At 35.0% G+C, this 25139-nt stretch overlaps 1 protein-coding gene across 4 annotated transcripts in view; it reads left to right on the top strand.

The window, feature by feature from the left end:
• The first annotated feature begins 9925 nt into the window (after positions 1–9925).
• LOC149415937 (uncharacterized) overlaps positions 9926–25139 on the top strand; it is a 98132-nt gene continuing 82918 nt past the window's right edge. For all 4 annotated transcript variants that reach the window (XM_089641519.1, XM_089641520.1, XM_089641518.1 and 1 more), the window contains exons 1-4: positions 9926–10362; positions 15020–15095; positions 16582–16661; positions 21377–21499. In XM_089641519.1, the coding sequence (XP_089497645.1) occupies positions 10099–10362; positions 15020–15095; positions 16582–16661; positions 21377–21499 (543 nt within the window). In that variant the 5' untranslated portion in view covers positions 9926–10098. The remainder of the gene's footprint in view (positions 10363–15019; positions 15096–16581; positions 16662–21376; positions 21500–25139) is intronic.

The raw sequence follows: 25139 nt of genomic DNA, 5'->3' as shown, positions 1-25139 counted from the left end.
TGACGAGATCTTTCACCGCTGCCTGAATTTTTTTTGGAAATTCCAAATTTCTTTTTTTATGTATAAATACTTAAAACAATCTTTTGAAAAAAAATTATAAAACCTATTTTCTTATATGCATTATATCCTAATTTGTAATTGTGTAAAAAATTAATAAAATTTATTATTATTATTATTATACACAAAACCTGCTTTTCGGGACAATTTTACACATTTTTTTATCCATATTGATCAAAATATAAATAAGGAAGTACTAAATAAATACAATTTGCCGCCATTGAAAGGAGCATCAACGTCAATATGCTATACTAACGCATTTAGCCACCCAGTGGAGTATTATGTAGTTGATTATTTATGGAAATGAGGAACTATCTATTAAAAATTTGTGCAGTTAAAAAATAGGTAAAAACTGATAATTTATATAGAATAATAAATCATAATTTACTTACATGAAACTTAATAGCTATAAATTTACAGTATTGTCTTATCGGATGGGTCCTCATTAAAACCCCTACAGACTATGTTTTTAATTCTTTGACTTTAATGTCTCTGAAACAATTATTATTTTATTTATATCTTTCATTAATATTTAAAGTTTTTTATTGATATTTAAACTAAGGAGTTTGTCAACAGGATGTACAGGTTCAATTACAATGTATATATGCACACATAATATATTATTTCTAACTATAAGATATTATACTAAATCTAAATACTTTAATTTTTTGTTTGTGTTTCTTTATTCATAAAAATTTAAATGATTACAGTTTTTTGTTTTCTAAAGCCACCATACTAGGCACATGCCCGTATTATGGTAGCCATATTTCTTAAGATTACAATGTTAAGGCGATGCACTACGTCGTGTAATATTTGATTTATTATGATGTTCAGGCATAAATATTTTTTTTTCCGATTATTTTATAAATAACTTAATTTTTTGCCACATTATAAAATAAAATCATAACCGAAAATGGGTTCGTACGTAGGAGATTTTGAACTTTAAATCAGTTTTCACAGGCCTTTACATTATTTTCTTCTGGGCTTATAAAACAACTTATCTAAAAAATCCTCGATTATTTCAAAGGCCAAGATATATTCTACTCGCAGTATTTAATAAAAGCATCTGAAACATTTCTAGGCGACCAAATTTTCAAACCAAAAACACATGGTTTTGCATTACTACGTATGGCATCGCCTTAAGATGTTAGGATATACAGAAATAAGAGAGAGAAAAAAGATATAAAAATAAAAATAAGAAGAAAACATATGAATAGAATGGAATAAAAGTTCAGTTAATTTAATTTAATGACATGAGACATTCTTTGCAATAGTTCCTTCCCTTTACCAATAGCCAATTCTGAATATTTTTTTATATAAAGATGTTCAGTTTCCGATTTTCTAGTAATCTATATTGAGTGAATTGAATATGTTGGGAGCAATATAGGAAAATTGTCGCTGGGCGAATGCTGTTTTTGTTGGAGGAATTACACATTTTAGGTGTGACGAGTAACGCGTATGAATATTTTTTTTTTGATGATATTTTTTTCCATATGTATATGTATAAGATTAGTATTAATGTAAAATTGACGAATATCTAGGGTTATAAATTTTTTGAAAAGTGGCTCTGATGGGTGTGACGGGTGACATTTGAATATTATCATTAGCATTAGTTTTTGAGTTAAGAGAAAGCTACAAGCCAAAAATGTGTATATTCTTGGTATACCTTATATTGTAGGTAATAGGCATTAAAATCGCTTGACAAACGGAGTCTAGAAACGTTCGATTTCAAGCACAAAACGGGTTTTTATTTATTTAGTAAATAATTCCATAAGAAAGCAAAAAAGTTAATCTAGTGAAACTGTCACAGATAATCTTAGCTATAATACTGTATTTTTTAAAAGTTGTTTCCTTTACGCGTTCATACATTTCTATTGAAAAAAAATATTTTTTAGTAGTTTATATTTATATTTTTTATTGAGTAATTTATATTTTTATTTGTATTCTACTCAAGCGAAATGATAGGAAAACCTTCAATTTATCTTAAGCATATTTTTTGATATTCATAATCTGCACCGATTCGTTATAAAGATTAATCAAAATAGTGATTTAGCATTAAGCTTCGCCTTAAGATCAAGGGACGGAGAATTGAAGATGCACAACTTCCCCATCCCACAATCTCATCTGTAGCAATTGCTTGAAAGAGTGCAAAGTAGACACATTTTCATTTTTTTTAGGTTAAGGATAGATCTGAGAGATCTGAAAATGTAGCATAATTTGCTGAGTCTTCTTGTAGTATAATTGATATTATTTGACAATATTTTCAGTGTCGCCCAAACCTCCAACGGTGTTGGACGCGAGTGAGCGCCGTAAGCGGTAAATAAATAAAATAACACCTTCAATCCAAGACAAATTATATAAATACATAAATTTACGGAAAATATATTTTTAACCTGGAAAAATGGAGGAAGCGGTTGATCCGCATGCCTTCATAACAAAGGCGAAACAAAACATAAGTGACCTACATACAATCATAGAAGAAAATAAACTTACCAAAGAAACCAAATCAAAAATGATGAAAGAAATAAATAACATCATGGAAATGATATCGCACGTGGCAATAGAATTAGCTAAATTACAAGAAAAGTGTGATATTCAAGAAAAAAACCAAGCACAAAAATACCCATTTTCATACTCTTCTGCAGTAAAAAACTTAATATCACAAACGCAAGAAAAACGATTTCCTATAATAATTAAAAGCTTAAAAGAAGAAGACACTGAAAAAATAAAAGAGAAAATACAAAAGATTAAAATTTCACAGTTGGGAATTCGAGTATGCGAAATTAAAAAAACAAAAAAAAACCTTATAATAACATGCCCAGAAAAAGAAGACGCAAAAAAATTAAAAGATAAGATAAATGAAGTCGACAAAACCATAATAGCGGAGGTACTTCTGAAAACGGATCCATGCGTAATATTCAAAGGTCTTGACAAAGACTATACTGAAAAAGAATTCTTAGAAGACATCATTGAACAAAACAACGACATCAAAATGATATGTGAAAAATACCAAGACAAAGAAATATTACAAGTTAAGGCCATCATTACAAACAAAAAAACTAACAGCAAAAACTTAATACTACAAACAAATCCCGAAATGAGACTACATCTTATTAATAATAAAAAAATTCATCTAGGATTCATGAGAATCTATGTAGAAGACTGCAGTCCTCTTACCCAATGTTTCCACTGTCAAAGATTTGGACACACAGCACAAAAATGCTACAATAGAATGAATAAACCAACATGCAAGCACTGTTCAGAAGATCATCCCATCTCCGAGTGTAAATCCCTGGAACTGCCACCCAAATGCGCTAACTGCAACTCAGCTAACAAGAAGAAAGAAATAAACTCCTTGAACAGTAAAATGAATGAAGTAGACCACCGAACAAACAGCGAAACATGTAAGTTCCGATCTTACATGCTTAAATTAGCCAAAGAAAGAATTAACTACGACATTGAATAAAAATCTTATAAATAATTTTGTAAAATACAACCGAAAATGCATTAAATGGATGATTTCTCAAATAACGAATTAGAGTTAAATATTAAAATTCAAGAATATGAATGTATATGTACCGATTCGTGTAACAAAATTATTTCTAAAAACATCAATGATATAATTATTATGCACATAAACATCCGTAGCGCTCAAAAAAATTTAGATGAATTAATTCTAAAAATAAATAATTTAATTAAAAAACCGGACTTTATAGTGTTATCCGAAACATTTACAAACGATGAGTCACCGTCTTATCACTTACCTGAGTACAACTATATTTCTACCAAATTAGACATCAATAAAAATTCGGGAATAATAATATTTGCAAGCAATAAATTTAGTATTGTTAACATAATAGAACATCCAATACACTTAGTAAACTGCATCGAAGTACATTTCAAACTCGGCAAATCAATATACCATCTAATAGCTATCTATAGAACGCATGGCTCGAATATTATTACATTTATTAATGACCTCAAATACATATTATTAAAATTAAAAAATAAACTTTGCTTCGTCGTAGGAGATTTTAACGTTAATATTAATGAAAAAATAGAAAATAATAACAAAAATGAATACATCAATTGTATGACTGAACAAAATTTTATATCTTGCATAAATAAAAATACTAGGGAAATAAAAGAACATACTCCATCTTGTTTAGACCACATTTGGACAAATGTAAACATTAAAGATCTTCACAAAATAAAATCAATTGTTTGGAAAACTAACATAACTGATCATCACTCATGCTTACTTCTGTATAATAATAATATTAAACATAAAAAACATAATTTAATAACCAAAAAATCAACAATAGATATGACTATTCTCTCTGAAAAATTAAAAAAGGAAGATTGGAATAATGTTTTAAACAGTGATGATACTGAAATTTGTTCGACTAACTTCGAAAATATTATGTCACAACACATTAAAAATTCGACAACTGAGATAACAACACACATAAAATCAAAATTAAGATGTTTAAAGCCTTGGATTACCAAAGGGCTTATTATATCTATCAGAAATAAAGAAAAACTTTACAAAATAACTTTAAAAAATCCCCAAGATGAAAAAGCATATATTTTCTATAAAAAATATAAAAATAAATTAACATCTTATATTAAAAAAAGTAAGGAAGAGTATTTTAAAAATAAAATATTATCTTCAGAAAATAACCATAAACAAATGTGGAAAACTGTTAATTTCGCCATAGAAAATACAAAAAAAACACAAAACATTAAGTACATTGAACATGATAAAAAAATTATAGATGCCAATATACAGCCTAAACAATGTGCAAACATACTTAATTCCTTCTTTGCAAATGTTGGGAAAAATCTTGCGAAAAATATCCATAAGCCTTCAAACCAAGAAAACCATAAAAATAAAAATATACAGAAACATAATATACTTTCAATGTTTGAAACAACAACAGAATGTGAAATCTCGAAAATAATAGAAAATATGAAAGGAGGTTCGTCTCCCGGTTTTGATTCTATTACGACACACATGTTAAAAACTATGAAACCTCACATAATAAAACCTATCACTCATTTAATAAACTTAAGTTTAACAAATGGAATTTTTCCGATGAACTACAAAACCACAATAATCTCACCTATTTACAAATCTGGAGATCCACATCAAGCAACGAACTATCGCCCAATATGTCTAATTTCTAATATAGGAAAGATCTTTGAAAAAATAGTAAAAAAACAATTGGTAAATTTTCTAGATAATAATAAAATATTACACAAAAACCAGTTTGGCTTTATAAAATCACTCAGCACACAAGATGCTATTGCTAACGTAACTTCATACATTCACGAATCATTAGATAAAGGTAAAAAATGTGCGGGTATATTTATTGACCTTAGAAAGGCATTCGATAGCATATCCCATGAGATGCTATTAAAAAAATTGAATAATATCGGCATAAAAGGCAACGTGATTAAATGGATCACCGACTACTTAAAAAACCGTCCTCAAGTGGTAAAAATCAATCGTGTTAAAAGTGATCAAGAGATTACAAGCTTTGGAATCCCCCAAGGTACAGTGCTTGGACCAATTCTATTTACTATATATGTAAACGATATTTTTTTTCAACCTTTACATGGTCAAATCACGTCATACGCCGATGATACAGTATTAATAATAAGTGATAAGACTTGGGAAAAAGTAGAATTAAAGGCCACAGAAGATATCAACACGCTCAAGAATTTTTTTGACACCAATTTACTGTCACTTAATAATGAAAAGACATTTGTAATTCCATTTGCAATCCATACAAATGATACTCCTAAAAATTTTAACATTGTCATACATAATAATACTAAAATTCACAGCCAAAACTATTGCAAATCAAACTGTACAGTACTAAAAACAACAAATGAAATTAAATATCTAGGAGTAATTATTGATAAAAATCTGAAATGGAAGGAACAAATATGTCAAGTAGTAAAAAAAATTAGAAAATTAATATATATATTTTTAAGAATTAGAAACTTTCTGTCGATAAAAAATCTATATTTAATTTACTATGCCTTAGTTCAATCCACTTTACAATACGCTATTATTAGTTGGGGATCCGCGTATAAATGTAACCTTCTTCCAATTGAAATTATACAAAGAACAATTATTAAAATTATATTAAAAAAATCCTTTGACTACCCAACAGAACGCCTGTTTGAAGAATTTCAAGTACCTACATTTAAAGACCTATATATTAAAAACTCATTAATCCAAATTATAAAAGAAAAAGATAAATATCAATTTTTAAATGAAAACAGAACGCGACTTAGACATGTTTTTCTATGCCCAAAACTAAATACGTCTTTTGCACAACATCATTATACTTACCAGGGAAGAACTTTTTTCAATCGTCTACCAGAAGAAATCAGAAGCATTAATGATAAAACCCAAATACTGCTCTCTGTCAAGAGACACTTTAAAAATATTCTGAAAAAAAAAACTACTGTCACTTAATTAATCTCACAAATATCCTTAGTTTTCCATAACTTTCTTTCTTTATTAAAATTTATTATATTAATATATTATCCTTCACTACTATCAAAAAAAAAATACTACAGCAAACATACATTTATGTACAATGAATTATCTAAGTACTAACTAACAACAACATTTATGTACACTCCCCTTCCATACACAAGCAAATGCTTTCAATGGAAGAGTAGTAAAAAAACCCAAGATGTAAAATGAATTATGTACCATGTAAACTTATTATTAAAAATAAAAAATAATTAAAAAAAAAAAAAAAAAAAAAAATATCAATAAATAACAAGTATTGATTGATAGTGATGATTAGTATGAAGTATTGTTACTTTAGTGCCATATTTTCAGCATATATCTATGAAAATTTTGGGCACGTTATATTCTAGGATTAGCTGTCTGTATTTATTGCTCTTTTTTGGAACAAGCACACCTTCATTCTTTATGAACCTAGTGTTGTGTTCATGTTCCAATTTTTATTTTTATATTCAGAGTCAAATATATGCTGAATCAATATTTTTTCCGGCATATTTTTCTATAGTAAGGCCTGCACAGGCAAGATATTTCATCTGATAAAACATATGTTTTGAAACAAATATTTTAATTTATGCATTCATAAACCAGATTCGACGTTTTCTTTTAATATTTCGCTTTATAATTTTCTTATTGTTATATTTTGTCACGCTTACAAAACCTTACTTAAAAAAAATTTATATGCCTACAAAAAACTTGATAATTAACACAAATAACCATTTACAATTTGACCTTAGAACGGGGTACGCATAAATAAATCAATCACTGGGGGTACTCCAGTGAGGTCACCAACGGAAAACATTTTTTTTCATTAAAAATTACATAATTAAATTTGTAGATGAAAAAAATCTACGAACTTTAGTAGGTAAGTACTTACGCAAGTTTACAAATTATTATGATAAAAATATCAATTAAAAAATAAATACTACTGAAAACAAAGCGTATATAAAAATAAATCAATACTTTAAATTTTGTTTTAATCGCCGAAATTTAGTGTGAAAAGTAAAAGAGATTTGTAAATTACATTTTTTCATGCGGCATTACACAAGAATGACATTTTTATTTTTATTTTTGAGCGCGCGAACCCGTTTCACTGATATTGATTAATGAGGCTTGGAACGCTGACGGGATCCAGTTTCTGCGGTGATGCCATACCTCAGATAATTTACCTAGATTAAGGAGAAAAATTAAAAACCTTTAAATATTTTTGATTTGTTTTTAGATGACTGTTACTTCATATGATTACCTACGACATGCAAACCGGTTTCGGTTAAAAACTGCTTTGGTCAGTGAAAATAAAATAGTACTATTTTTAGCATTTCTTTCGGGAAACTTACACTTATTATTTCTTATTTACAAAATATTTACTTAGTTACAATAGTGCAAGAGAGCTTCTAATACTAAAAAAATACTGTTTTGAAAATAATTAAAAACTTTTTTATAGAATAATACAAAAGTAAACTATGGGTAAAAAATTGTGAAAAAATATAATTTTTACTTTCTGAAAAATTTCACTTTGAAAGATTCTGAACAGCTCGTGAAACTAAACTCGATTCAGTCACGAAAATTCTGAAGCAATGAGGTTTGGCGTCTTCCATGAATATTCTCCTATATCTGTATGGTTATTGTATATCTGTCGCACCTTATACTTTGAGTTATTTCTTTTCATATTTCTACCAGTTTACTACTTTGGCCATCAATCAAATAAAACATATAAATATACGTAATATGAACCTTGAAAAAATTATTATTACCGAGAAAAGGCTAAAATTTGGGCAACTTTACTAACTACAAAGGCTAAAATATGAATGATTCACAGGGAAATAATTGAAAATACATACAAAGCGATGTCAATTATTATGAAATTGCTCAGTAGAATGTTCATTACTGCAAAAAGTTTCTGTATCGTATTAAAATCCATATATTAACGTATTTAGTCACATTTATAATTGTACAAATAAAAATATTTCAAAACAGTTTATTCTTAAGTCACACTTGTTGTACATATTTACATAACATTGCACAAATGAAGACATTTCTTCATCAAATTTTTTCAATTTTGGGGGGATAATACTTTTTCGGTAAATAATCACTGCGTGAAAATATTGCGAGTCACACTTATTGTAAATAATTACATAACATTGCACAGATAAAGATATTTCTTCATAAAATAAGGAAGTTGAGTGAAAAATATTTTGACTTATAAAAAATATGTTCATGTAGATAAAAAAATATCGATTCTAAAAATATAAATATGTTTCTATATTATTATTCTTAGAATTAGTTAAACGTTCTTGAAAAAGCATTCAATAGCAATAGACTGTAGACGCTCCACGATTGGTCGAAAGAATTCTGACGTCACATGTGTCGTGACTTGTACGTTCAACGGATCACCTATGGTGCATCTCTTTCTATTACATGAGAGATGGTCGGTTTAGATGAGAGAGGTGTATAGGCCAAAGGTTTATTTGGGTTTGTCAAATATATGTACGTATTTGTTGTTATTATTATATGAAATGGATTTCTAAAGATACATATTCGTATAGTGCTTTATAATAATATGTTGTTTATTGCATAACTTAGAAGTTTTTATTATTATACATGTCACATAGCATGTGATACACTTCAGGCCGCCGGCCGCCCAGAAAGGTCTCACAGTGAACTGGGCTGTAAACCGTTATTTTACTTTTGGTCTTTACTTTTCTGCGCGGTGGTCCTGAATTAGCGCGTGGAACGTCAACAAGTAGCGACGGCAATTCTGTACAAGTACCGTACCGGGCGGGAAAAGCAAATATTCTAACTTAAAATATTAATTTAACTATGAAATCTTAATCAATTTTCTTTTTTTTTTAATAACATCAATTCTAATAGACGGTTAACATTGGTAAAAAAATTACTGGAATTCCTTGTTGAAGAATTAAAATTTTTTCCATACAAAATGCTTGAGCGTCGTGGTTTTCACAGTTCTAATGACGTCACACCACACCCCGCCTCTTACCGCTCGGATTCCGCTCGTTTTGGCGGGCTTAATAAAATTTAAACTTTGAGAATTAATTTAATTATGAAAACAAACTTTAAAAAAAAAAAAAAAATACCAGTATTTAAGTTTGAATGCGAACATTGATAAAAAAAAAATAAAAAAAATGGACTCAACTTCCTTATTGTCTCAATTTTGAAGGGATATTATTTTTTCGGTAAATAATCACTGCGTGAAAATATTGCGCAAAAGTATTTTTCGTTATATTGTCACTATTCTGAGGAGATATTATTTATTGCACTGGCACTCTTTTGCAGCGCCCTGTCGGCAGATTCCCAAACTACGTCAAAACAGCGTCGCCATATTGGAATTGTCAAACAATCCGCCAATGCTCAGGAAAAAATGCATTTCGCCTTACTTAACGTCGGAAATTAAACTATTCGCACCGTGCAATTTGAAACGTTATCGATTAATACTAATCGAGCAGTGACCTGGTTATCTGTTCATCCTATGGATGATGTATCACCGAGACAAGTCCCACAGCAACAGAGATGGGAAGGGAGAAGGGCCGCTTCAGCCCGAAGTCCCTAGTAGGGGTGCAGGAATGGAGGGCGATCAGCTCGACAGAGGACTTCCTGGAAATCAGAGACTCCGTGATAAACTGCTGCTGGAGTCCGAGGACCCAAGTCTCGGAGGAGAGCTGAACATCTTGGCTTCTCTGGCGGATGCCGAGAGACATCGCAGCAGGGATTTCACCGGCTGCTTCCCACTTATGGAGGTGAGGCACCATCATCAAACAACATCCATTTTAAATTTTCCACCCAAGATAAAATTAAATTTAAAATAAATTCATTTAATAATTAGGTCTGGAACAAGATGGCGGGTCTGCTATACTAATATTTCGATCTGTCATCGGAACAGAAAGACTGGGAGGTCTATTGCATTTCATCATAATATAAACTTATAGAAGTTTGCTGTGGGTGTCAAGGTTTGAGCTCAGATTTCTTGCTTTTGGTGAAATGATAATTGATGGTAGTTGTCAAATCTCGAGGCAGATAAACACTGTCATTGTACGCCTGTTTAGGGCCCAGGAGTAGAAAGTGTAATGTTATCTTCTGCTGTAATTGATTGTACAATTTCTAATGTCGACATTATTTCGTGAAACAGAAAAGTAGTGTCTTTGCCCTATCTGGGAAGTGTAGAAATGTTTTATATTATTAATTGGCGGAGTCAGTTTTCTTTCAAATCGGTATAGATTTCAATTTTTAGGTATTATCTGTTACCTGAAGAAGACATGGCACGATCAAGTGAATCAGATAGTCGGTTCTTGTCAAGAATCAGAAAAGAGTGACATGTATGATGTGATGTATGAATGTGAATGAAACAAGAAGTGAATGCTAAGACAGTGTGTTGTGCGGCGGTCTCCTCTCTGCCTACCCCTGCGGAGAAACGGCATGATGTTTAGTTAGTTGGTTTAATATAACTTGACAATGTTTTGCGGTGTTGACATAGAGTTCAACGAACTCTATACAAATGGCTACACAGCTGATTGGCAAGTAGAGTTTCTTGTGAAATATACATCTGCATTTATTTTGTGTTTTTATTTTAGTACCCCAGTGGGAATATGACATCACTTAAGATCACGAGAATGACGAGGAATGTTGTGAAGTACCTGACTATTCAGATCACTAAATAGTTGTTTTGTTTTGATATTGCAGAAGAAAGATGATGTTAACGACAGATGACTGTTGGAAATTTCAATAAATATTGATTCATTAATAAAAAAATGATTTTGCGCCAAAATCTACAAATATTTAAAAAAAGAAAATTTGCTTAGATAATTTGTCTACATATAGCTATTTTTGTGAAATATCACTTCATTCAGCTGTACAGCTATTTGTGCAAGGTTCAGCGAACTCTGTCGACATCACTAAATCTAGTCCAAGTTATAGTATGCTACTAAACATCAAATGATAACGATACTTTTACTATAGCCCTGGTGAGAGACCACAATTCAGAATCGGAACATTGCTTGAAATGGCTTTGGCCGTGTTTGGTGACCTCCTTTTCCTCAATTGAGCATGCCAAAGTCTCAGTGACTCCAGGTGTTTGGGAGCAGTTGGGATTGCATTTTTCCTCTGGGGTAGGCTGAGAGGACAGACCGCTACACAGTTTTGTCTTGGCGCACTCTTCAATCATACATCATCTCGTATACATCTTCCTCGGGGATCTTCGACTTCTTTTACTGAGAGAGAATGAATGTTTCTTTCTTTATCCCCTATAGACTATAAAACTACTCGACCGATTTTGCTGAACATTTCAAAGTGTGTTCTTATTAGTGCCAGTAGTGTTTAGACGAGTGTTTTGAATTGAATCCTATAATTTCTATACCCGCTATATCTGATTTTTTGACAAAATGATCTGAGTATGACATCTTGTTCACATTTTTGTGAGCAACAAGAGGAGCCTAAAATTGAGTTTCAAAACCCTCCTTATCACGACCAAAAACCATGTTAAAACTGCGAGTGAGAAACCAAATCCGCTATATCATACAGAAAGTTACTATCAAAACCCGCTATATCGGATTCAACCAATCACAAGCAGTTATTTTGCCAAAATACAATATGGCCGCCGCTCTGACGCCGCGCTCGTGTGTCAAAATGATCTACGCGTGTGTTTCTAAACCCGCCATATCAGCTCAGTTGACTTTCAAAAGCCTCTATATCACGAAGTGAGTATCAAAATCCGTTTTATCCATTTTATTTATCGAAATTACCTAATTATTGCTAGACATATATAGAAAAATAAATGCTTTTCGAAATTTTATTACTCCAATTCATTATATAAAAAATTGTAATGCAATTACTTATGTACGCTAGAGATGTGACAGTTTTTTGCGGTTTTCTCCAAATCAATGAAAGTTGATATAGAATTAGAAGCGGGTATAGAATTTACACGACTCAATTGTAAGAAGAAGAAGGGGACGCCCGAGATATACTTGCACGCGAACGAATGTGCGAGGAAGACGTATTTCTGCACTGGAAAGAGATATGGAAGGCGCCTAGGAAAGACATGGGACGATCAAGTGAAACATGTAATTACTATAATACGGTAATAGTATTTCCACTTTTAAAATGCACCCAGTTGACAGGTATACTAAAATTTACAATCTCAACTAACAACTGACAACTAACCGTCGTGCTGTTTTACACGGGTAGGCTGAAAGGACCGAACCAAACAACTCGTTCTTAGCACACACTTTTTTGCCTCATTCACATCATGCATCGTCTCATACATACCCTTCTGTTATTTGGACTTTTGACATGGCCCGACCCAAGTATGTATCTGGTTCATGTCTTCCTCGGGCGTCACCGATTTCTCCTACCATTCACATTCACGTCATAAATCCTTACACTCTTTTCTTCGTTCTGCATGCCTAAATCAGATAAGCGTCTCATTCTTAATCTTACTCTTTAACGCTCACATCTGCCTTGCATTCTTTGTGGATGTCTACATTTCTCACACCATCATACACGGTTTTACCACACATACGCCTCGGAGATCTTATTTGTATAGCATTCATTGTACTTTCGTCCTTCTTCTACCAGTTCAATGCCCCCCTGCAATAGGATAGGTACTAGCACTGCATTGTGGACTGCTAACTTGCGTTCAGTCCTCCATGAATGGAGTTACCTGCATTTCCCCTTGTTTCAATATCTCTGTCAGCCTTCCCATCTCTCTAGAACATACTTCCTAAATACACAAACTCATCCACCTGCTCCAAGTATTCCTCAGCAACAACTATATTGCACACTCTTTATTTTTTTAGACTTATAGTGGAATCTCGATCAATCGTTTCTCGCATTGATTGTTTTCCCGCATCGATCGTTCCCCTATGTATCGTTTCAGCGCATTCATTGTTTAAATCACGCAGTTTTCTGTGCATTATATACTCAATCGATCATTTTTAAAATATACATCTTAAAAAATATTTATATATTTTAATCAACTCATTATAATAATAATATTTGGATGATTTGTATAGCGCTGTTTTTGTGCCAAATCACCTCAAGAGCGCTGTACAAATATATAATACATTTCTACAATGATCAATGTTGTTACTAACTATATATGTAGATAATATACAGTACCATACTTACCTGGTAGGTCATTAGAGATTAACACTTAATTAACTGATTGTTTACTAGCGAAATTTAGATACAGGATTTAGGACATAATTGGATATAACTGGACTTTCTCTTAGGAATGGTATATTTAATTTAAGGGTACGACAGCTTAAAAAGGCAAGTTTTTAGTGTAGACCTGAATTCTGTTGGACTTGTTATGGATCTTAGTTCCAGAGGGAGTTTATTCCAAGACTTCGGCCCAGCTACTCCGAAAGCGCGATCACCAAACTTAGTATTTGGCTTGCGCTTAGGTTCTATCAGTCTGCCTACAGCTGCATTCTACGTAATTATGCTTGATCTTAAAACATTAATTTGAACATGTAAACTTAGTGCTAATTAACCTGTAGAAATCCACCCGTGCGCCTATTGAAATATATATTAAACATGGGTAATGAATTATTGTGTGAATTTTTTGCTTTAGTCTGTTTTTCAAACATTCGAAACAAGAGATAGTGCGTGCGTGTGATATTTTTTACTTAGCCCAGGTTTCGGGAGTTTAAAAATGAACCGTCCTGTGAAAAAAAAAGTGCGCAGTCTTCAAATGTGTACTCTAAAATATAATAATTAATATAAAATTATTCGAAGATTTTATGCGGGTTTTTTTTTTAATAGTTTAGGAGTTATAATATTACACTGAATACTAAAAATATTAAATTTAAAATATTTCATAAAAATTTTATTATCTAACAAAAAGAAAATGCAGTTGAGATTAAACACAAAAATAACATTTCAAAATATAAAGATTGTTTCTGCTTGAACTGCAAAGCCAGTTATACCAGCAATTGGAAAACGAAAACTGCCAATTTTAATTAGCTCGATAGTGTGGAAAAAATTCTCGATCTTTGCTTTTTCAAATGTACACACGGTCTGAAATTATTGGCCTATGTCATTTTGGAGGATCAGGTCGTTTTGTGGAAAGGAAAGAGTGAACGTGGGTGTTGAAGAGACTTACGAAGTAGGAGGGAGGAAACACAGGGGTCGGCAAATAGTTGCACAACCGAGTTGCTAAACTCAAGAATAAGTCGTAGGAACGATTCGTTGTTATGTGACATATGTTGGGAAGTGCGTTTGGCATGCATAACGGTGCACTGGTACCGAAGGAATCAATGACTAGTTCCTCAGAGCATCTTCCAATAAAGTGCTCTAACAATTGCAATCTGTTTTTTAAGATAAAAGAATCTATTGAACGGATAACGAGATAACGAATGCTTTAATGTACTGATTGTTTTGTTTGTCTTTTGGTTCCAGCTGCCCCTGACGGACTCTGACGATGCCTCCAGCAGCCCCCCTGACGAGGAGCAGTGGACGCAACTCCAAGAGAGCGGTGACTATACCTATTTAAAAAAAAATTTCATGTGAATATCGCACAAGGGTCCCAAAGCGTCTGGAACCAGTGAGACTATGGCATCCCCAGTTGGGGTATATTGTGAGGCTGATGGTAGTGAGGAGGGGACGGATATGGCGAAAAGTAAAGAGGGGAAGTACCAGGCTAATCAGATCTGGTCATCAAACACAGCTAAAGACGTTTCAAGCAACGTCACAATCCTGAATCGTGTTCTTACACCAGAGCGATCGTTTGCAAATATACTATATATTATTTTTTAAATGAATAGATTGTGGAATAATGCAAATTAATCATATTTAATTTGTTTGTGCACGCCGGAATTTGATCCTGTGACCTCTGGCATGTTAGTCGAGATCCTTACCCATCGACCATTGTTTCCGTCAAATGAATGGAAACCGGTCGGTGGATGAGTTGACATCGCGTTTGGGTCCTCCATCACAACACAAGCAACATTTTCTGTTAAGTGTGGTGGTATTAAGAGATTTTAAAATATTGTCATGTTATCCGTAACCCGGGAATTTTTGTCTATCTTTTTAAAAAAACAAAAAATCTCGCAACTGACTTAATAACTTTTGGTTCCAGCGCATTTAGCACACGCTCTGTCTCCCTTACAATTGCCTGACATTGTATATCGCCATCCCATTTGAATTTCATAATCATAACGAAACATTTGATTGGAAATTTAAGACCCATTGCATTTCTTGTCTTCTTCTTTATTCTATGTATGAGACAACGTATGAATGTGAATGAAGCGAGGAGGGTGTGCCGAGATAGAGTTGTGTGGCAGTCCATGCTCTCTGCCTAACTAACTCTACGGAGAGAATGCATGGTGGTTTTAGTTAAGTGGTTTATGTGCCTATGTAAATTAACGCTCTGTTCGCTGAACCAAAAAGATAGGTATTCGCAAATGTGACTTACGGAAGAGTTGGTTGTGAAGTTTGATGATATGGTTCTTTTGATAGCGCTCGTATGGTAGAGGAATTCACAGGCACTCGTATAAGATTGAGCTAATTATAACTCCGGCTAAAATTCCTAGTTTTATCGGTACTGTGTTTTGGTCAACTGTCATTAGATGATGTTTTCGCTACGACGCCGGCGCGGGCGGCTAGATTCCACTCAAAGCAACACTGCGCAAATTCAACCAGTAAAATTTGAATCCTAGCCTCCTTATTGGTTGGAAGGTAAAAAACAATTCAGCGTCACAAAACAGTTTATTTACAGTCCTCCTCGCTACGTGACTGTAGGTTGTTGTATGGGTGTTACTGTAGTTTGTTGTATGGGTGTTACTGTGGGTTGTTGTATGGATGTTATTGTAGTTTGTTGTATTATTATACTGTTACATCATGATTTCCTCATCTTCATGTTTGTTGACTTCCACTAAATAAAAATTAAATTACATAGTTTGTACAATTGTGCCGGTCCCAAGATGATAAGTTGACTAATTTAGATTGTTTGCTTGTTTCAGCCGAACACCTTGACCCTTCCAAGATGGCAGCCCTTTCGTCGGCTTTCTCCAACCATATTTCATCGCCCAAGCACTCCAAGGTAAAATTTTATGACTACTAGCTTTTTTTTATTATTTTTTTTATATTAACTCCACACAGGAGGCCCTGAAGAAAATAATTTCCCTCAGGGCCTATATCATCTTTGGGGATGGTGTGTGGAGGGTCTTTTTGTGGAGAGGAAGGAGTGAACATGGGTCTTGAAGAGTCCCATGTTGTAGGAGGGAGGAAACACAGAGGCCGGCAGTTCGTTCCACAGCCGAGCTGTTGAACTTAAGAACGAATCGTAGAAGCGACCCGTTCTCATGTGACAAATGTCAACCGTGTACAAATGTTGGGCGTGCGTTTGGCGTGTATCCCGACTACGCACCGGTGCCGAAGGGATCAATGACGCTAGTTCCTCAGAGCATCTTCCATTGTAATACCGATAGAACAAGGACAGCATACCTACCTGACGCCTGTGCTCTAAAGATTGCAGTCCGTTTGTTAAGATTGGGGAATCTATCAAACGGACCGCCCGTTTTTGCACAGAGTCAAGGGTTTTTTTCATGTATTTAGGGGCTCCGGACCAGAGATGGCTGCCAAATTCGACAGTAGGGCGCACTTGCGATTTGTACAGGGTCAGCAGTTGTGTACTATTAAAGTATCTGCGGGCCCTGTACAGTACGCCCAGCTTCTGAGAGGCCAACTTTACTCTGGCTTCGATGGAGCCCCCGTACCTGAGCTGGTCACTTATAGTTACACCGAGCATATCAATGGAAGGCCTGTTGGGAAGATTGCTTCCTTTGAAGGAGACTAGATTATCATTTGGATCCCTTTTAGACGTAATCAGACAGGATTGGGTCTTGAGATTATTTTTACCCCAGGAGGAAATACTCTCGAGATAATAATAATAATAATAATATTTGGCTAATTTATATAGCGCCGTTTTCGTGAGAAATCACCTCAAGGGCGCTGTACAAATATATTTCTTAAATATTTAATACTAGAACTACTGACTTATCTCTAAGACTTATATCTAGTGACTTACGACTAAGGCCTATAACTACTATCTTAACGACATATACACGAGTATTTACATATTTGGCAACTTAAAACTAAAATTAAAATTAGCAATTTAATCTTACTAACGCCAGAAGAAGAAGGAAGTTCTATTATATTAGGGTGGATTTATTGTTAGCTGGATATATTATATGTTAAATGAATTAAATTAATGAATAAAATCAATCAATCGCCAATCTTAAACGCATTTAGATGATTCATCTGCCAACAATTAAACCGATTAACTTGTTATGTTCCCGCTGATATTGTCCATTGTCCACTGGTAGGCAAGTCAATAGCAAAATTGAATGAACGGAATCGCTAGATAATGTAACAATTACGGTATAAAAAAATGAAAAAAAAGAAATATTTGGATAGAATGACGGATTTATGGAAATGAGTGTCTGAAAAAGTGAGTTTTTAGTTTGGATCTAAATTCTGTTGGGCTGGTTATACATCTCAATTCCATAGGAAGTTTATTCCAAGCCTTGGGGCCGGATACTCCGAATGCACGATCACCAAACTTAGTGTTCGGATTTCGCTTAGGCTCTTTCAACCTTCCAATTGCAGATGATGTCGCTGATCTAAGAGTTGACTGCCTTAGACCAGTATTTTCCGGAATGCATAGCTCAGTAATATACGGTGGCGCCATTTCGTTGATAGCTTTAAACACCATCCAGCATAGCTTGTACTGGATCCTTTCAGGACACTTCAGCCAGTGAAGATTTCGGAGGTGTTCCGAAATGTGCGAAAACTTGGGTACCCCGGTGATAAGCCTTGCTGCGGCGTTGAACACTGATTGTAGTTTATCAGTTTCGCATTTAGGAAGATTTGCATAAATGCCGTTGCAATAGTCAAGACGTGATACTATATATGAGTTCACAAGTAATTTAGTTGCCTCTGTTGAAAGGTTTCTACGAACTGACTTAAGTTGTCTAAGGTAGAAGAACCCCGTGCTAACGGTCTTATTTACCTGACTTTTTAAAGAAAGGTCTGAATCCAGATAAACTCCCAGAAGTTTGACGGTTGTTTTAGCAGTTACGTCGTTGCCGGAAATAGCGATTGGTGAGTTTTCTATTAAATGTTGGCGTCTATGTGTGGCTGCCCAGAGAAACTCCGTTTTTGAAGGATTTAGCTTAAGTTTATTTGAGGACATCCAGAGATTGATTGCTTCTAGACACTCAGCTGTGCGAATTTTTAGGCCGTCGATCTCATTTGGTGAGCAGTAAAAGTATATTTGCTGATCGTCAGCATAACAGTGAGATAAAAGGCCAAATGACTCGATAATTTTTGCGACGTCATTTGTAAAAAGAATGAAGAGAAGTGGACCCAAAACGGATCCCTGGGGTACCCCTGAAGAGAGTTTTGAGAAGTTGGACTGTTTATTTCCAACCTTTACTGCTTGCGAGCGATTGGATAGATAGGATTCTAGCCAATATTTGATGTTAGAATGTAAGCCAAACGTTACTTCTAGTCTCTTAATGAGAAAGTCGTGGTCAATGGTATCAAATGCAGCGCTCATATCCAAAAGTGAAATAAGTGCTAACTTACCTGACTCTATGGCAAGGGTTATATCTGACAGGACACGAAGTAATCCGGTTTCTGTTGAGTGGAACCTCCTATATGCAGATTGATGATTTGTGATTAATTTATTAAGATTTAAGTGGGAGATTATTTGAGAAGCCACAATTTTTTCTAGTAGTTTAGCTACGAAAGGCAGATTTGATACAGGTCGATAATTACCCAGGTTGTCGGCATCAAGCTGTGGTTTTTTAATAATTGGGGTAACTACAGCAGACTTAAGTGGCTCCGGGAAGTCACCTGTGCTTAGGGACTTATTAAACACGTGAACCAGGAAAGGGGATAACACGTTGCAACATTTCTTGAGAAGCCACGTTGGGATAGGGTCAAGAGTACATTGTTTGTTTGGCGAACTAAGGATCAACTTTCCTACTTCTTCCAGCGTTGTAGGTTCAAAAGATGACAGTATCCTTGTGGAATTGGCTGTAAATCTTGGCGGAGGGGCAGAAGATGTGGAGGCGCGTATGGTTTCTATTTTTTCACAGAAAAACTTAGAAAAGGCCTGCGGTGTAATTTCTGTAGCAGTTGGAACAGTATTACCAGCGATGATAGTTTTGACCGAGTTCCAGAGACGTCGTGGATTTTTCCGCTCAGAGTCAATTTTATTGATCCAATAATCGGATCTTTTGGCACTTATTTTGCTTCTGTACTCATTTTGAGCATTTATCCACTGATCTCGTGTAGTAACATCTGGGTTTCTTCTATATGACCTCTCTAGTTTCCTCATTCGCCTTTTCTGGCTTCGGCACTCTTCGTCGAACCAGCCGTCAGACTTTCGAACTTTCCGCGTTTTCGAGGTGGTTGGAGCATATTTTATTAATAAGTTTGAAAGAGTGGTGTTATACTCCTCGATTAGATCTGTCGTCGTCTTAATTTCCCAGTTGCTTTCTATGCATAGAGAAGAATTTTTGAGATCTTCAAGGAAATTTTCGAAATTAAATTTACGCCATTCCCTCGATTCTATTGTTTTATAGGACACTTTTGGCGGGTTGAAATGAATTTCGGTGCGGACAAGTCGATGATCTGATAAGCCTATATCACAGACTTTAGCGGTCAGTGGTGGGCTACTACACATGGATACAAAAATAACCGAGATAACCGTTCATTCTCTGCTTCAAAGCCCTCCGAGCCGTTGGAGTTTGTGTGCCCTTTGCAGCTGTACCCCGCCACGCGTTTCTATGGCTCAGTCTGTCTGCTGCAGACAGAAAAACAATAGCGCATGTTGTTTTCCTTCCAACTACATCAAATATGACATCTATATAATAAAGGTATATAAAAACACATGCGTATTCAAATGCAAAGTTGTGTCAAAATTTCAAAACAATCGGTGAAGACGTTTTGAAATTTTAAGACTTTTAAGATACGAACATTTACATTGTTATTTATTTAGTTTTGAAATATTTATAAAATTCTGTGAAATATCAATCTATTGGTCTTCGTAAAACGTTTTCTCGCATTTGCTGACCCTGCACTAATCGCATGTGCAACCAACTGTTGAATTTGGCGGCCACCTCTGGTGGGAGCCCCAAAATACCGAAACGAAATATTTTGACTCTGTCCGGAAACGGGTGGTCCGTTTGATAGATTCTCCTAACTTAACAAACGGATCGCGAACAAACGATCTTTTAGAGTTCAGGAGTTGAGTAGGAATGCTGTCACTGTTCTACCGGTATTTCATTGGAAGATGCTCCGAGAACTAGCATCGTCGATCATAGTCGGGAAACGCTCCAAACACGCGCCCAACATTTGCACACAATTGACATTTATCACATGAGAACAGTTCTTGAGTTCAAGAGCTCAGCTGTGGAACAATTCATCCCTCCTATAACATGCATCTCTTAAAGACTCATGTTCACTCCTTCCTCTCCACATGGCATCCCCAAAAATGACACGAGGGAAATTATTTTCCTCAGGCGTCAGGTGTGGAGTAAATGTAAAAAAAAAATCATCCATCGTATATGTATAACTGTGTCAAACGGTTTAGGAGAACCTTTTTTTAATGATTTTGTTCACCTGAAGATGTGAGTACTGCACAAGAGTCCCAACTGCTCTGATAGACTGAGAGTGAGACTGACATCTGAAGTAGATTCAGAATGGTGGTTATACTAATGGTAATGGTTGGTTTGTTTGTTGCAGATGTTGTTGGGCGAGCACAGTTTGAGCGCCCCTCCCATGGGACAGTTCCTACTGCCGCTGGTCACGCAGAACATCCAGGAACCCAGCAGCGGCATGGTCACCATGGCCGAGGGCATCATGCAGGTTAAACCATCATTCTAGTCACCATCTTTATCGTACGGTCTTTCTCCAAGTCTCCCGCTGTCTCCCTCTAGCTCCTGACACCCGAGGCTGCAGTGTTACATCCTCCCTCCACATTCTCTTCGAGTCCTCAGTCCTTCCCGCCCTGCCCCAATTCTCTTCCACAGTCTATCCAATAGTATAGGTAAGATATTAATTTGTGCATAGATGAGGTTTCGTTTACTAAGTTTTCATCTGTGTTGAATCGAATTACTAGAAGGTTGATAGAATTGTAGCTACAAGCTATTTGCAAACCCGGGAATCTTTGAGATTGACAGCGAGAAAATGCCGTCATTCCTGCAGCTTGTGCGTGTGCATATATAAGCTCACGTTCAAACACAGTTTGGTCTAATACGCACGTACTTCAAGTCAACAACTTGCGAGCGAAGACACTCTGGCACTTGGCCGCGTCCGCCGTCCGAGACCGACTTTATCTCCGGCCTCACGCACCACCAGCCGACTACTTCTTCACCAAGCCTCCGCCCGCATGGCGTCGAGTACCAACCTCATCACTACAGGATAGCTGAGGTGTACCTGGCGATTCTCGACTTTTCTCTAGTTTCTGTAGATACAATATGCATGCATTATATATATAAACCTTCCCGAAGAAATTCTCTGAATGATAGTGAAAACCCTATCAAAATCCGCGTAGTTTTAAAGAACTAAACGCACAAACATATAGATAGCGACTTTATTTTATACTATTTAGAGATTTCTCTTGAACACTTACAGAGTAAGCGACCGCTATGTCTCTCACATAGACTAGTATAGGGGGGCCGGTCAGTCCGTGATGGGCTGCTACAGTTGGGGTATCCTGAGGCGCAAGTCAAATAAATCAAGGTGGAGATCCGGAGAGAAGCAGTCGCGGCGAGCAGGAGTAGAGCGGCTGGTGGCGGTCCGAAGCGGATAGTGCCTGCTGAAGGATGGCGCTCAGTATTTATTGTAATATCCCCACTCCTGTATTCGGTGATGGCAGTGTCAACGCGCTGCCTTCTTTTGCGGGCCTTTGGTGGTTCGCAGATTGGACGTCTGCTATGATTTATTTAGCGGAGGTCACTACCTTTAGAACTACTCTACTCCTTATGCTCTTTAAGTGGACCCTAACCACTTCTCTGTAGCATTTTTATTAATCGAGATAATAAACTGTAAGCAATAATGAAACGCTAATAGATGTTTATGATGAAATACTTTAATCTTGTCTCCACGGTATTACAATCAATAACTTTAAATGGTGTGTATTCGCTCATCGTGGCTGTGCTTAAGTGTTGATCGCTTCCAATCCTTCCTCCTGGCGGGGGGGGGAGTCGCTCCCGCCTAAAACCAGCAGCGCCTCTGCCGGCCGTACCGCAAACCACCCGCGAAGTGTAGATCCCTGATTGGCCGACAGCGATGAGAGTGGCGCCTCTGGCGGCCAATTAATAAACTAAACTCTGTGGCGACAGTATTTGAATGCGCTGCTAACAATACATACAGTGTTGCGGTGTGGGGATACCCGGCCCAATAAATTCAGGGGAATCTTAATTATTTTTCCTTATCTCTAAATTTTATACTATTTCTTATCAACTAGTTATGCTAAGGAGAGTCCGGCCGTTTTATCTGTGTTTTTATTTCGTGATATCTACGACCAAACTTAATCTAAACATTTAAATACATAGTGAAATCGACAAATTACGCCGTACAGCCTCGCTTAAGGGCGCGCTGATTGGTCCCGGGCGAGAGCCTTTGCCGGCCCGTGCACCCAGAGTGCGAGGAAGCGGGGCGGGGGCAAGCAGGATTTGAGGTATCGAAGCCTCACGTATATTTTAAAAGCTCCCCCTGCTCGTCGATCTGTTTATTCTGTAATGACAGCCACATACCGTCCGGTACATACGGTCTTACTAAAAAACGTGTTGAAAATTTTATTCTATTGATAAACGTGAAAACCTTACTAATATAGAAACTGACATAAAATAGTTCATAGAAAAATAAATAAGATTTATATGTTGCTTATCCAGTCATAATGGGTTTTTTATCTGTTGTATAAACTTCAAATAATAATAATTTCTCTTTGAATTTCTTAATTTTGCCAAGGTATTTTAAATGTTCTATACAGGGTGTATCGGCACGTACCCGACAAACTTTAACCAGCTTTTCCTTAGCACATTTGGAGTAAAAAATGTTATGGGCACTTTGCTGTCCGGTAACATTTTTTTTCAATTAAAAACAAAAAATTATAAAAAAATCCACACTCCGTCACTGTCATTGGCATTGTTTCTCGTGTTCAACAGCTGTTATTAGCAAGTGTGTCAAAAAGCGTCTTCGCTCTTTCATACACACTTAATAATAATAGTTAAAAATGAGACGAATGGTGCCATGCCATTTCGTTGTGATTGTAAAAGCGCGCCAATGTAGGTACGTACGTATATTATTCAACGAAACTCGAATAAAATATTGCCAGATGGGTTTTCAAACTGTGACAAAGGATAAAACAGTGGTGACATGTGGTGAAAATAGGAATGGTAAATTTTTTATTAAAAAAAAAATGTTACCGGACAGCAAAGTGCCCATAACATTTTTTACTCCAAATGTGCTAAGGAATAGCTGGTTAAAGTTTGTCAGGTACGTGCCGATACACCCTGTATATTTCTTCATTTTAAAGATGTCGTAAAACGAATACCATTTTAGAAACTAGATAAAATTACGTATCACATTTATGTATTTGAAATAAACTTTAATGTTTAAAAAGTGCCATATATTAATTTCAAACATGAAAAAGTAAAAAAAAATAAGCTTATTGCAAACGTTTTTGATCAAAACGTCGCACAACTTCAGAGAAATCAAAATTCTAAAAACACCAAGTTTGCAAAAAAGCTGTCACACAAAAAAATATATAATTAAAAAATATTTTCAACTTGCTTTTAATTTCCAGGAAACAACTGAAATATTAAACGCATTGCTTGCACATTTTAAAATGTTTATTTCTTCCACACATGGTTACACGTGCATTATGCATTTATGGTATAAAAAAACATCACTTTATAGAAGTTCTTTTGAAATATAGGCCATAAAATTCAATTTGAATACTAGAACTGTTTAACCTATCTTTATGACATAACATGAAAATAGATTTTACAAATGCTATTATTTAATAATTACTTGTCTAAAACTGATGAAAAATAACACAAATAAGTTCTAAATATGTTGAATTACACAAATGTAATAGAAAATTGACCTCTTATAAATTAAACACGATTTGTGAAGATATTCAAGAAGACCTCTAAACAGCTGTCAACCGCGGCTTACGCGCTTAAAGAATTTCATAAGCGTGAAGTCAAACATTTTGTTTTGTCATTTAACATGTTATAGTTATGAACAAATTTACAGTGTATCTTTGGGTTTTGAGTTTCAGTTAATCGGGCATTTGTCGACAGAGTTTTGCTCTATTTTAAACGAGTCGTGTTTCATTAAATATTTTCACAATGTTCGCTTAGTTATCATGGTTTTTTTGTAAAATTTAAATTCCGTCCAAATGTGTTTTCAACTAGTAAAAATAACAGCGGATTATAGTACAGGGTTTTCCAATAAGAGGTGTTATTTTGATATTCAAAGAAAAATTTCATTTTTT

The sequence above is a fragment of the Hesperophylax consimilis genome, chromosome 17 (genome assembly GCF_061612785.1).
Source record: "Hesperophylax consimilis isolate HC1 chromosome 17, BYU_Hcon_1.0, whole genome shotgun sequence".
Classification (NCBI taxonomy): Eukaryota; Metazoa; Arthropoda; class Insecta; order Trichoptera; family Limnephilidae; genus Hesperophylax; species Hesperophylax consimilis.
This window is presented reverse-complemented; position numbering and strand designations above follow the sequence as displayed.